Source organism: Achroia grisella, unplaced genomic scaffold (genome assembly GCF_030625045.1).
Source record: "Achroia grisella isolate CSIRO2021 unplaced genomic scaffold, CSIRO_AGI_Agris_v1 utg149, whole genome shotgun sequence".
NCBI classification, from domain to species: domain Eukaryota; kingdom Metazoa; phylum Arthropoda; class Insecta; order Lepidoptera; family Pyralidae; genus Achroia; species Achroia grisella.
In genome coordinates, this window is record NW_026712644.1 from 3,945,059 (window position 1) to 3,955,983 (window position 10,925).

General features: G+C 37.4%; 1 protein-coding gene across 1 annotated transcript; it reads right to left on the reverse strand.

Moving 5' to 3' along the window:
* Window positions 1–1,873: 1,873 nt before the first annotated feature.
* On the reverse strand, window positions 1,874–10,925 carry LOC131840753 (aldo-keto reductase family 1 member B1-like). The gene is made up of 6 exons (XM_059188945.1): window positions 10,669–10,925; window positions 5,393–5,535; window positions 4,866–5,007; window positions 4,048–4,245; window positions 3,227–3,426; window positions 1,874–2,048 (listed from the first exon to the last, which is right to left on the reverse strand). Exons 1-6 carry the CDS (start codon window positions 10,741–10,743, stop codon window positions 1,889–1,891), a joined length of 918 nt encoding a protein of 305 aa, XP_059044928.1. The 5' UTR covers window positions 10,744–10,925; the 3' UTR covers window positions 1,874–1,888.

Consider the following 10,925-nt stretch of genomic DNA (forward strand, 5'->3'; position numbering starts at 1 on the left):
TTAGGCGTGTATGTATTTTCAATGTAACATTATAAATAAATAAAAAATTGTCCATAATACAAAAAAATATTTTTTCGGGGTAGGCCACCCCTATGACTTAGGGGTATAAAAAATAGATAACAACCCTACCTCAGACCTGGCAAGTATACATATCAAATTTCATCAAAATGTGGGAGAAATATGGCAACTAACACTGTGATACAAAATTTATATATAAGATATAGCGGAATTCTCATTAGGTAAAAGAGGGGTACATCGTAGAATACATGAGGTATATACCAGTAAATTAATTGTAGCTAAAATCAGTCTCATACATATAATGATTGAAATAAAAAATCGTATAGCCCGATTTTGATACGTACGAGTATAAAACGTATCAAAATCAGGCTATACGTATAGCGCAGACGCGTTACAACATATTAAAAAAATAGGCATGGAATGTAAAATAAACCATAACATAATAGGTATATACATTGGCATATAAGCCATATCTGCAGAGTGTCGGCTAACGATATTATACCTACACATTTACATTGAATCTTGAATCGTCCCTAATGAGGTACACGATACAGTTACCTACATATCTATTATATACATATCTTTGCAAAACAGATGTCATGTAGACTGAATTGACTGCCATCTATTTTCATGCTTTGTTACTAAGCACCCACTAGTAATCCGAACTGCTTCAGATCTAGCGACATCTAGCGGCTACGGTGGCGAAATAAAATAGCCCGAAGAATAGCCCGAGTTAGGAAGGAACCATTTTCTTGTATGGGATGGGGTATCTGTATGTAATATTATGTTATCTGTGGTAATACTTACTAGGGGCCGTACACACGTGAGAAGGCAGGGCGGGTGGTTTAAAATAATAAAATAAAACAATATATTTATAACATATATTATATTACAACTTAAATATAAAACATAACAATATAAAAACAATTCTTAATATTCATCGTTAGCGAAGGGATGATCTTTGTGGGTGACGGCGCTGTAAAAAAAAAGCAAAGATAAAACATTTCAGAATCTATGGTAATATTATTTATTATTATATTATCTGTGGTAATATTATAAACGCGGAGGTTTGTGAGTATGTATGAATGGATGGATGGTTATGGACGTTATCTGGATTATGTTTATGTATATTTAAATAAAATTACAAAGCAAAAGATTATCAATTACCAATTTAATTTTCTCTCTCTGCCTATACAATCTTATTTATAAAATTCTCGTGTCACAGTTTTCGTTGCCATACTCCTCCGAAACGGCTTGACCGATTCTCATGAAATTTTGTGAGCGTATTGAGTAGGTCTGAGAATCGTCCAACATCTATTTTTCATCCCCCTAAATGTTAGGGGTAGTCCACCCCTAATTTTTTTATTTTATTTTAAGGCAAAACGTTTGCCGGGACAGCTAGTATGTTTATATAAGTATACAGCCATATGGTTGTTACTCTTTCGAGCAAATACTACTGTACGGATTTTAATAAAACTTTAACTTTATATAGCTTATATATACATCAGTATAACACATAGGCTATATATTTCACGCAGATGAAATCGTGGGCAAAGCTAGTATTACATTCTCAAGATTAAACATCTAAACAGATCTAAGAAAATTTGACGTGAAAATAGATTTAATAATAATAATATCCTGGACAATACACACAGCGCCATCTAGGCTCAAGCTAAGCTGAGCTTGTGTTATGGGTACTAGACAACTGATATAAATATTTTGATTTTTTTTGTAAATACCCACATAATATACCGTCAATCATACACATGAATATAAATGTTTGTACCGCACGCGGGATCGAACCTGCGACCATCGGAAGAAAAGCTGTATGCTAAACCGGTAGACCACTGAGGCCGTCCTTTATTTTAACTTACAAAGACTCCCCGCATAGGCGTCCGTTGCAGTCGAAGCTGTCAATCAAATTTAAGTCTTCTTTCGACAGGTTAAAGTCGAAAACGTTGAAGTTGCTCTCGAGGCGAGATTTCGTCACCGACTTGGGTATTACAATAACTCCGCGCTCTATTTGGTATCTATAATAAAAAATAACATCATTTAGAACTTTATACTACGTAGGTGGCAAACAACCATACGGCCCATCTGATGGTAAACGGTTACCGTAGCCAATGGACGCCTGAAACACCGGCAGTGTCACGTGCTCGTTGACAACCCTTAAGAAACATTTTTTTATTGGGTGTTTTGGGCTATTGTCATGCGCTTGGACCTGTCGCACTGCGACCTACATTGATCTATTGTGCTTAGAAAAAAATCTTAATATACCCTCTGTTCAGAACACTGAGAAGGGGGAGACCTTCCCATACAGAGGTCACGGCGAACGCCCGCGTCACTTAATAATAAAATATCAATTGGCGACCGTGACAGGACTCGAACCTGCAATCTTAGGTCGCGAATTTATGTCTCGAATTATTTAGACATAAAAAAAATAAACTTCAATTTTAATTTAAATTGCTATATTGAAGTATAAGGTATAAAATTTTATGATATTTTTATTGGGAAGAAGGCCGGTCGCCGCGCGGATCAGCGGTGCCGGCAGATGCCTCACCCCTCTCCCCCTTCTCAGTGTTCTGAACACCCTCCTTGAAAAACCCCATTTTGTAGTCTCTCGAGAAAATCTCGGCAGGCAAGTGTACGCGGGAGGAAGCTTCTCTGAAACTGCACTGTCCGAGACCACTTAGGTTGCGATGGTAAAAGATAGCCGTCCACTGCCCCAGAAAGGGGAGGTGACCAAGGGACAAACAGAGATTAAATAATTTGTAGGGAGTGAGAGGGAGAAAGAGATATACGCTCTCGCATGCACCTACTGCCTTTCGGCCAGAATAACCACGAGGTTGGATGGCTATGGGTTGGTTGAAGGATTTGACCCCTACAAATTCTTTTAGGGCAGCGGAAGAAACAGTAACGACTTTGGTGCCGGGTACTTCCTCTTCTTAGGCATGTGCCATTTATAGTTCCCTCGTGCCCACATCACTCAGGCAGGCAGGCACCTAAAATTCTCCTCTGAAGACGCCAAGTCCAGGTAGTACCCTGAACACTTCGCAGACTTTTCCGCTCAGCAGAATCCCCCTCAGGTCAGACTAGAGTGCATGGTGATGATCCCACAAAACGCGATGGAGCTCCTTCTCCGATTCGCCGCAAATGTAGTCACTCGACTCATACGAGTCTACGTAGTAGTAGTTTACGGCCTACATACTTGATGAGCACTTGCGCGACGGTCTTCCCGATCCTGTCGGCGATGGCCTTGAGCTTGGGGTCCTCCAGCAGCAGCGGCTCGCCGGGCTGCGCCCACGGCCTGTCCGGCGACCCCAGCGGGGAGTACGCCGTGATGGTGATACCGCGCTCCTCGCAGAACGCCTTCAGGCGGCTCTGGTTCAAATACGGGTGGCACTCGACCTGAAATACTTTTTTACTTAAGTGTCTTGATATATTGTGTTATGAATCTTTATTACTAGTATTTACATAACCTAATTGTACAACTAAGAACCTAAAATTAAAAAGCTTAAAAAAATATAATATGATGACTAAAATATATTATGAATAGGGTCCCTTTAGGCAACGTTCCGAAGATACTGGCAGCAATCCCAGCATTGTATTATTGAAATGGTAGATATGCAGGCCCTCAGAAGCAATCCAAATCAAATCCTCAAAAGCAAAGCACGATAAGTGGCAACAGTATATATACATGAACACATTACAGGACTGTTTTAGAACTACACGTAACTGAAAATTCGATTCTCACCAAAATGGGCGTTATGGCGTGGCCAGACTACCTTTACCCGTTTAAATTAGACGGTGGATTGATCAGAAAGGTCCTATCCAAAATTACGGCGGCCTGAGCTGAGGCTCGAACACCTAGCTGTGACCTCAGCCTAGAATCGTATCCCGCTGGCGGGAGTTAGCCTTCAGCCGCTCTATAAGTCCTTCCTATGGTTTGGAGTGCCATGTATGTGAAGCTGTAAAGGCCAGCTGCGGCGGACAGCATTAGAGTAGTTCGAAAATCTCCTTAGAACTTACTTGATTAGTAACTGGTTTGATGGATGCCACTTGGAGTAACCTCTCCAGCTGCCTCTTGTTGAAGTTTGAGACTCCGATGCTCTTCACCAGGCCGTCCCTGACCAGACCCTCCATCTCCTTCCACGTGTCCACGTAATCTGAATCGGAGAATTGCATCTTGCCAGCATCGTCAAAAGGAAAGAGTGTTCCAGCATCTTCCTGTAATAAACTAAATTGAAATGCTGGCAAAGAGAGACGTGGTCTACTACGAATAAATAATAATGAATCAAATATCTATAGATATTTAATACAATGTTATCTATACTAATGTAATAATATTATTCAAATAATAAAGTTTAAGAATAGGCGGGTAAAATGTTGGGGCACTTGATACGACACGACGAACTAATTAATACCATTATAGAAGAAAAAATAGATGGAAAGAGAGGAAGGGGAAGACCAAGACACAGCTATATCAAGCAAGTTAAAGAAAAAGTTGGAGTCGTGTCGTATCAACAGCTAAAAGGACTGATAGAAGATCGTGGAAGGTGGCGGGAGATCCACCGACATGAGCACAGCTCTTAAATTATGAATGAATAACGTTTGTGAATTTGTGACGTTCTAGAACTAATCTTGGGATAATAGTTCATTCCACAATCTAATTGTATGAAGGAGGAATCTTCTCTGAAAGCGCACAGTACGTGTCAGCTAGTATAATAATATGAGATTCCATATACTTTGTCTATAGTATATGTTTATAAACAGATAATTTTGTAAAATAACATGATATGAGACAGAATCTGAGGCATATAAGACATGATACGTGACAAAATGATTACCTTGTATGCTTGAGGCCAGTGAATAAGGTAGAGGTCTAAATACTGTAACTTCAGGTTTTTCAGGGTGGCATTGAGGGCCCCTCGCACTAGGTCTGGTCTGTGGAAGGTGTTCCACAACTTGGATGTGATGAAGAGGTCCTCTCTGAAATCATACATTCATGTAAGTATTGTCAATGATTCACGAAATAATAATAACCCAGGACAATAATAAGGTTTGATAAGGGTCGGCAAAAAGCACAGGACACCCCTGGTCTTTCAAGTGTCCATAGGCTACGGTAAGCATTTACCATCAGAGAAAAAAATTATTAAATAGTATCTCTGAACCGGTATGGACTTCAAGATCATTCATACCTTCATTAAAAGGGCGGCAACGCACTTGCAATACAATTGCACTGGCCCTTGCTCATAGGTGATGCTAACTACTTACCATCAGTAGCAAGCTCATTTGTCTTCTATGCAATAAAAAATTGGAAAGTTGGGAAACTCTAGTCTACATCTTACATTGATATGATCATAGACAACCTTACCGCTTCACAACGCCTGAGTTTATTTTCTCCGTAAGGGCTGCGCCGACCTCTGATTCATTGCCATAGACAAAGGCGCAATCGAAATGGCGGTAACCAATGTCTATGGCTTCACCGACTACACGAGTCACCTCGCCAGGTTGCGACTGTAAGTAATATAAATGATATAGGGGAGTTTTTTTTATTCGGGAATTTTGGACTATTGTCAGATGGACCTGTAGTACTGCGACCTACATAGTGCTCGCCCTTTTTCAGAGTTCGCTACTTAGGCCCGTCAGGTACAAGAATTGAAGGATATTCTTAGGAGCAATGGTTTTTATCTCCTCAGGATAGAGTGTAAACTTTCCAAACGAGATATTTCGTTTATGTATGAGTGGGCTACAACCACTTCAATCAATCAATCAATCAAATATAGCTTTATTCATGTAGGTCCATCACAGACACTTATGACAAGTCAAATTAATCTACAGTATGATACTTAGTGTAAGTTATACTACTTATTGTATACTTTAACATGACAGCTAACATGGCATTCAGTAACAATTTTTAAGACTACAGACTTACATGACAAAAAAACATTATACAAAATAAATAAAATTGTGGCAGTATGTCCAATTAATAGATAATTAATAACAATGATAAATAATTATAACTTTTGAATGTCAATAAAATGTAATAAAATGTAATTGATATATTTTGCTATCAAATAGAATTAATTGTGAAAGTCAATAAATTTATTAATACTTTAGTACATTTACGACGCATATAACATGTATTCTTAGTTAAATTATGTGTTTTATAAATTTATTAATATCAAAAAAACGAATAACATCATTATTATAATATGTCATACTGTATATTAAATTGTTCAATTTATGAATGTAATTATTTTGCTCTGTACTAAGATAAACAGAATAAGGGAGTGCACAAAATATTATATTTTTTACAGAAAGACTTAAAAGTAAACTTAGAATGTGTAGTGGCGTTTCCTCTTCAGTTTGGCAGAATCTGCAGATTTTTGTCGTGCATGGGCCTAGGTTTGCCATGTGTTTGTTCAATTGGCATTCCTGTGAGAGCCTAGTCATGATGTATAGTGGAACTTGAAACAGTTATGCTCTCTATAAATTTCAAACTTGTGGCCGCGTAGTGGGCCGAGTCAATGTGCTATAATATGGTTGACAGCAATGATGGCTGGCTCATCTGTCATACTTATGAACGGGTGCTACTTTTGGGGACTGGTTTGCTCGGGTTACGAACACTGATTAGACTATTCGCTTTTGCAATAGCATATGCTGGTGGTCACTCTATTCTCCCAAATTTGAATTTAAAAATGAATCTATATTATTGTAAATGTGTACAACATTTATTTGAAAATAATACGAGCTGAGTTTCTTGTCAGTTCTTCTCATTTCGAAATCATTTCGAATTGACGGTAGATTTGACATATCATAAGAGTCTGTACCTAATGAAATGAAATGAAATGAAATAATTTATTTGCGAAATATTGGTACAGTAGTATAATTAATACGATGTCACATGAAATCCATTGATCAGCAATATTTACCATACAGGCATGCAAATTACGTGAAGGCGCTTGTGCCACTCAAATATTCTTGGACACTATAAAAATTACCAAGTGACAGCCAATTATTTTGTGACAGCTAATAGTAGATCTATTAGACTTTTATAAAGAATTATTTGAATTAGGGATCGAAATTACGACAGCTTGAGCATACGTTCGAACCCCTAGTGGTGCCTCAGACTAAAGTAGTATCCACGCAGGAGTTGGTGATCCGCGGGTTTGGAGTGCCATCTGCACTCGCCCCCTATCATCCGGTGAAGCTGTAAAGCCCAGCTGCGTTCAACAGCAGTTTGGAGTCCATCGCGGACAAACAACGTGACACATAATTTTTATATAAAAAGACTAGCTGCATCCGCGACTTTGTCCGCGTGGAATTTAACTTTATTTTTCTAATAAAAGTATCCTAAGTTACTCCTTATTACATCAACTACTTGCCAATAAAAGTCCATCAAAATCGGTCCAGCCATTTCAGAGATTAGCCGGAACAAAGAGAAAGACAGACAAAAATTGTAAAAAATGTTATTTTGGTGTATGTATTTATTATATTCATATGCATGTAGTAAAAACGGTTATTTCAATATTACAAACAGACACTCCAATTTTATTTATATGTATAGATGTATAGATAGCGACTATTATATTATATTTTTGGCGGATTCCACTCATTACAGATGACTCATATATTTATTCGCTAAAAGACAGACGTTCATATCTTATCGAATTTATAGATATTTTACAATCGAAAATACATATTTTCGATGTATAGTAGATTGTAGATTCATAACATTATTAATCTACCATCTACAGATTTATATTCCTTATATAATATTCAATTGTATCTAATCAGGTATAAGATACAGTTATCTATCTATAGATATCTATGTACTTATATACAACAGCTATCATGTAGGCCGAATTGTCTGCCATCTAGTTCCATGCTTAATTACTAAGCACCCATTAGTCATAAAAAAATAAGATAAAAATCACTGTCCCCAAGCATGGCACTACGTTTAGTGAGCTAAGTTAAGTTTTTTTTTAGTGATGATAATGGAATGGTACACACAGCTGCGCTAACGGTTTACTGGGGGGGGGGGGGGAGGGGGGAAGGGGATTGTTAGTAATGTGGGCTGATGATCTCATTGCTAGCAATGTACCATGTCAGATCAACCTCCACGCGGTTCCCCCTGGAAACCATCGTGATACATTCCCGGTGAATTTGTCACGTTGGGCTAACTGATCTGACTTCATGTTCATACTATCATCCTCCACTGGTGCCCCGCCAGCGTAAACCGTTAGCGCAGGTAAGCGCACCAGTCCAAAAAAAAAATGGTTTACTGGCGGGGCACCAGTGGAGGACGATAAGATGAACATGAGGTCAGGTCAGCACATCGTGACAAATTTACCAGGAATTTGAACATTGCTAGCAAGGGAATCGTTAGTCCACATTACTAACGATGCCCTTTCCCCCCGGGAGGTGAAGGTTGGGGCCTCGGGGCCATCGTTGTGACCATCGTGATAAATTCTTGGTGAATTTGTCACGATGGGTTAACTGACCTGACCTCATGCTCATCTTATCATCCTCCTCTGGTGGGGCACCAGTGGAAGAAGATAAGATGAGCGATGGTATGTGTCTATCTCTTAAGGAAAACCCCCAAAAGTATTATTTATAAGTTAAAACAGATTAACAATACATAAGTGTACACTACATACAAGCGAAAACTTTTTATGATTAAATTTTATATTTAAGTACTAAATCTATTATATACTTTAATATAATATTTTATGTATAATATATGTGTAATTATGAAAATATGTATAATATAATATATATCCCTACACTGAAAAGTCTATTAAAAACTTCCCCTGTATCAAATCCCAGCGGGAGTCTAAGATTTAAAATAAATCAAAATATATACGTTAAAAAAAACGGTGAAACAAATAAAAGGAGGTGTTCAAAATCTACCCTGTATCTGTTTTCTGTTCCCGCGCGTTCCCTTCCCCTCCCTAACTAGTAACAAACGGACCGTACAGCGGCCTCGACGAGCGCGTTGTGAATTAAAATAAATTAGAACTGTGAAACCTACTGTGAAAGTGTGTGAAAGCTAGCGAAGATATCTTCGAGACCCTGAAGCCCAGGAAATCCGCAGAACCATACAGGTACGTGACCTACCGATTTCCCTAACATTTTGGTAGCAGAGTAGTTTCCCAAACAGGAGGAAAAAAATAGGACAACCCCCAATAACTTTTTATCCTTTACATTTTAGGGGAAAAATAACTTATTTACGAAGTGATTTTAAGCAATACAGCAATAATTTTTATCCAATTAAGTACTTAAATACATTGTCCATTTAATATAGATCAATACGGCCGTTTACAGCATGTAATTTAAATGAATATTTCCGAAGATATTACAGATTTAAAATGCAGAGATATAACGGTGCGGCGGTAGCAGCCCGGCCGGCGGCACTAATCAAAACATGTTTGTACTGTTTAATGATATTTTTTTATTATTTTCGGACTACTCTAATGCTGTTGGCCGCAGCTGGCCTTTACAGCCTCACCGGACGATAGGGGGCGAGTGCAGATGACACTCCAAACCAAAGGAAGGACCTATGGAGCAGCTGAACTCCAACTCCCGCCTGATGGATACGACTTTAGTCTGAGGGCACTGTTAGAGGTTCGAAACCTCGGCTCAGGCCGTTTTAATATGATAAAGAAGCTGTAAGCGTTGTTTATAAGGACATTCTGTAGTAGGTAGGTATATTTAGAAGCAGCAAACACCCGTGCGATGCCGGGGCGGGTCGCTAGTCCATAATATACATAGAAAACACGCGAGCGATAAAAAGTAACATACTTATGAATACAAATATTTGCATTGTGCGAGGAAGGGGTCGATCATAAATTGTCAGTGATTTTTAGTACTTCACTAAGTAGGTAGGTAGTTTGCATTTTGCAAATCCTTACTCCTTACTACTATTATAAATTCGAAAATAACTCTGTCTTTTTATTGCGCTTTTATTGTTCTGATTTAAATTAAATTTGGTACAAAGATAGTCTAAACCCTGACAAAGAACATAGGCTACTTTTTAATGCGAAAAAAGGGTTGGAAATATCGTCCTACGCGGATGAAGTCGGGGCACAGCCAGTACAAAATATGTATCAAAAAGTATAGTTATTTAAACAGAAAATGCTTTATTATTTTAATACAAAAAATATCTATCAAAAAGTATGTTAACAGAGCTTTTTTAAAATTTATTTAAAAACAAAAAATGAAAATACTATTATTTAATTTTAAATTATATTTTTAAATATATTTCAAATACTCAAATACTAGTACTATTTTCAAAATACAATATTTCCGTATAATAGCATTTCAATTTAATTAAGTTTTTAGAAATATTTAACTTCAATGTACTCAATAAAATACCTAAAGTACCTACATTTGGCGGACTTAACAGCATGCGACATTATTTCCCAGTCAACCATAGGGGGAGCAGAGAATAATTAAGAATTTAAAATATATTTTTTATTTAGTACCTAAAATACAAAACGAGAAACTATTTTATATTTATAATTAATAATACAATAAATATTTGCAAATTCCAATTAAATATATTTAATAATAAACTATTTAACACATCTCTAATAGATAAGTAATAAGTATATACGAAGTTAATCGAAAAACAAAATCACATACCTTCCACGTGCCAAGTCCAAGGATAGGGCACTCGATATTATTATTAAACCGCACTTTTGGAATTCTAGCCGCCATATTTACGTGTTTAAAATATATATATTACAACTAAAAACTGTTCGACTGTCAACTTTCAGAGTTACAATAGATAAAATAATGTGTTTTCTTTTTTATATAATTCGGCGTTGTGATATCTCTAATCGGCCGAAAAGATTACACAATACCATAGATACCTACTGATGTTACATTTCACATAACTA

What these genes read in the sequence shown, in the direction of transcription:
- LOC131840753 (XM_059188945.1), bottom strand. Translation starts at nt 10,743, where the DNA reads ATGGCGGCTAGAATTCCAAAAGTGCGGTTTAATAATAATATCGAGTGC. An exon ending in ACTGGCCTCAAGCATACAAG is followed by an intron (nt 4,246 to 4,865) that starts GTAATCATTTTG and finishes AGTTTATTACAG; the next exon opens with GAAGATGCTGGAACACTCTT. An exon ending in GTCGCGCAAGTGCTCATCAA is followed by an intron (nt 2,049 to 3,226) that starts GTATGTAGGCCG and finishes TTTTTATTATAG; the next exon opens with ATACCAAATAGAGCGCGGAG.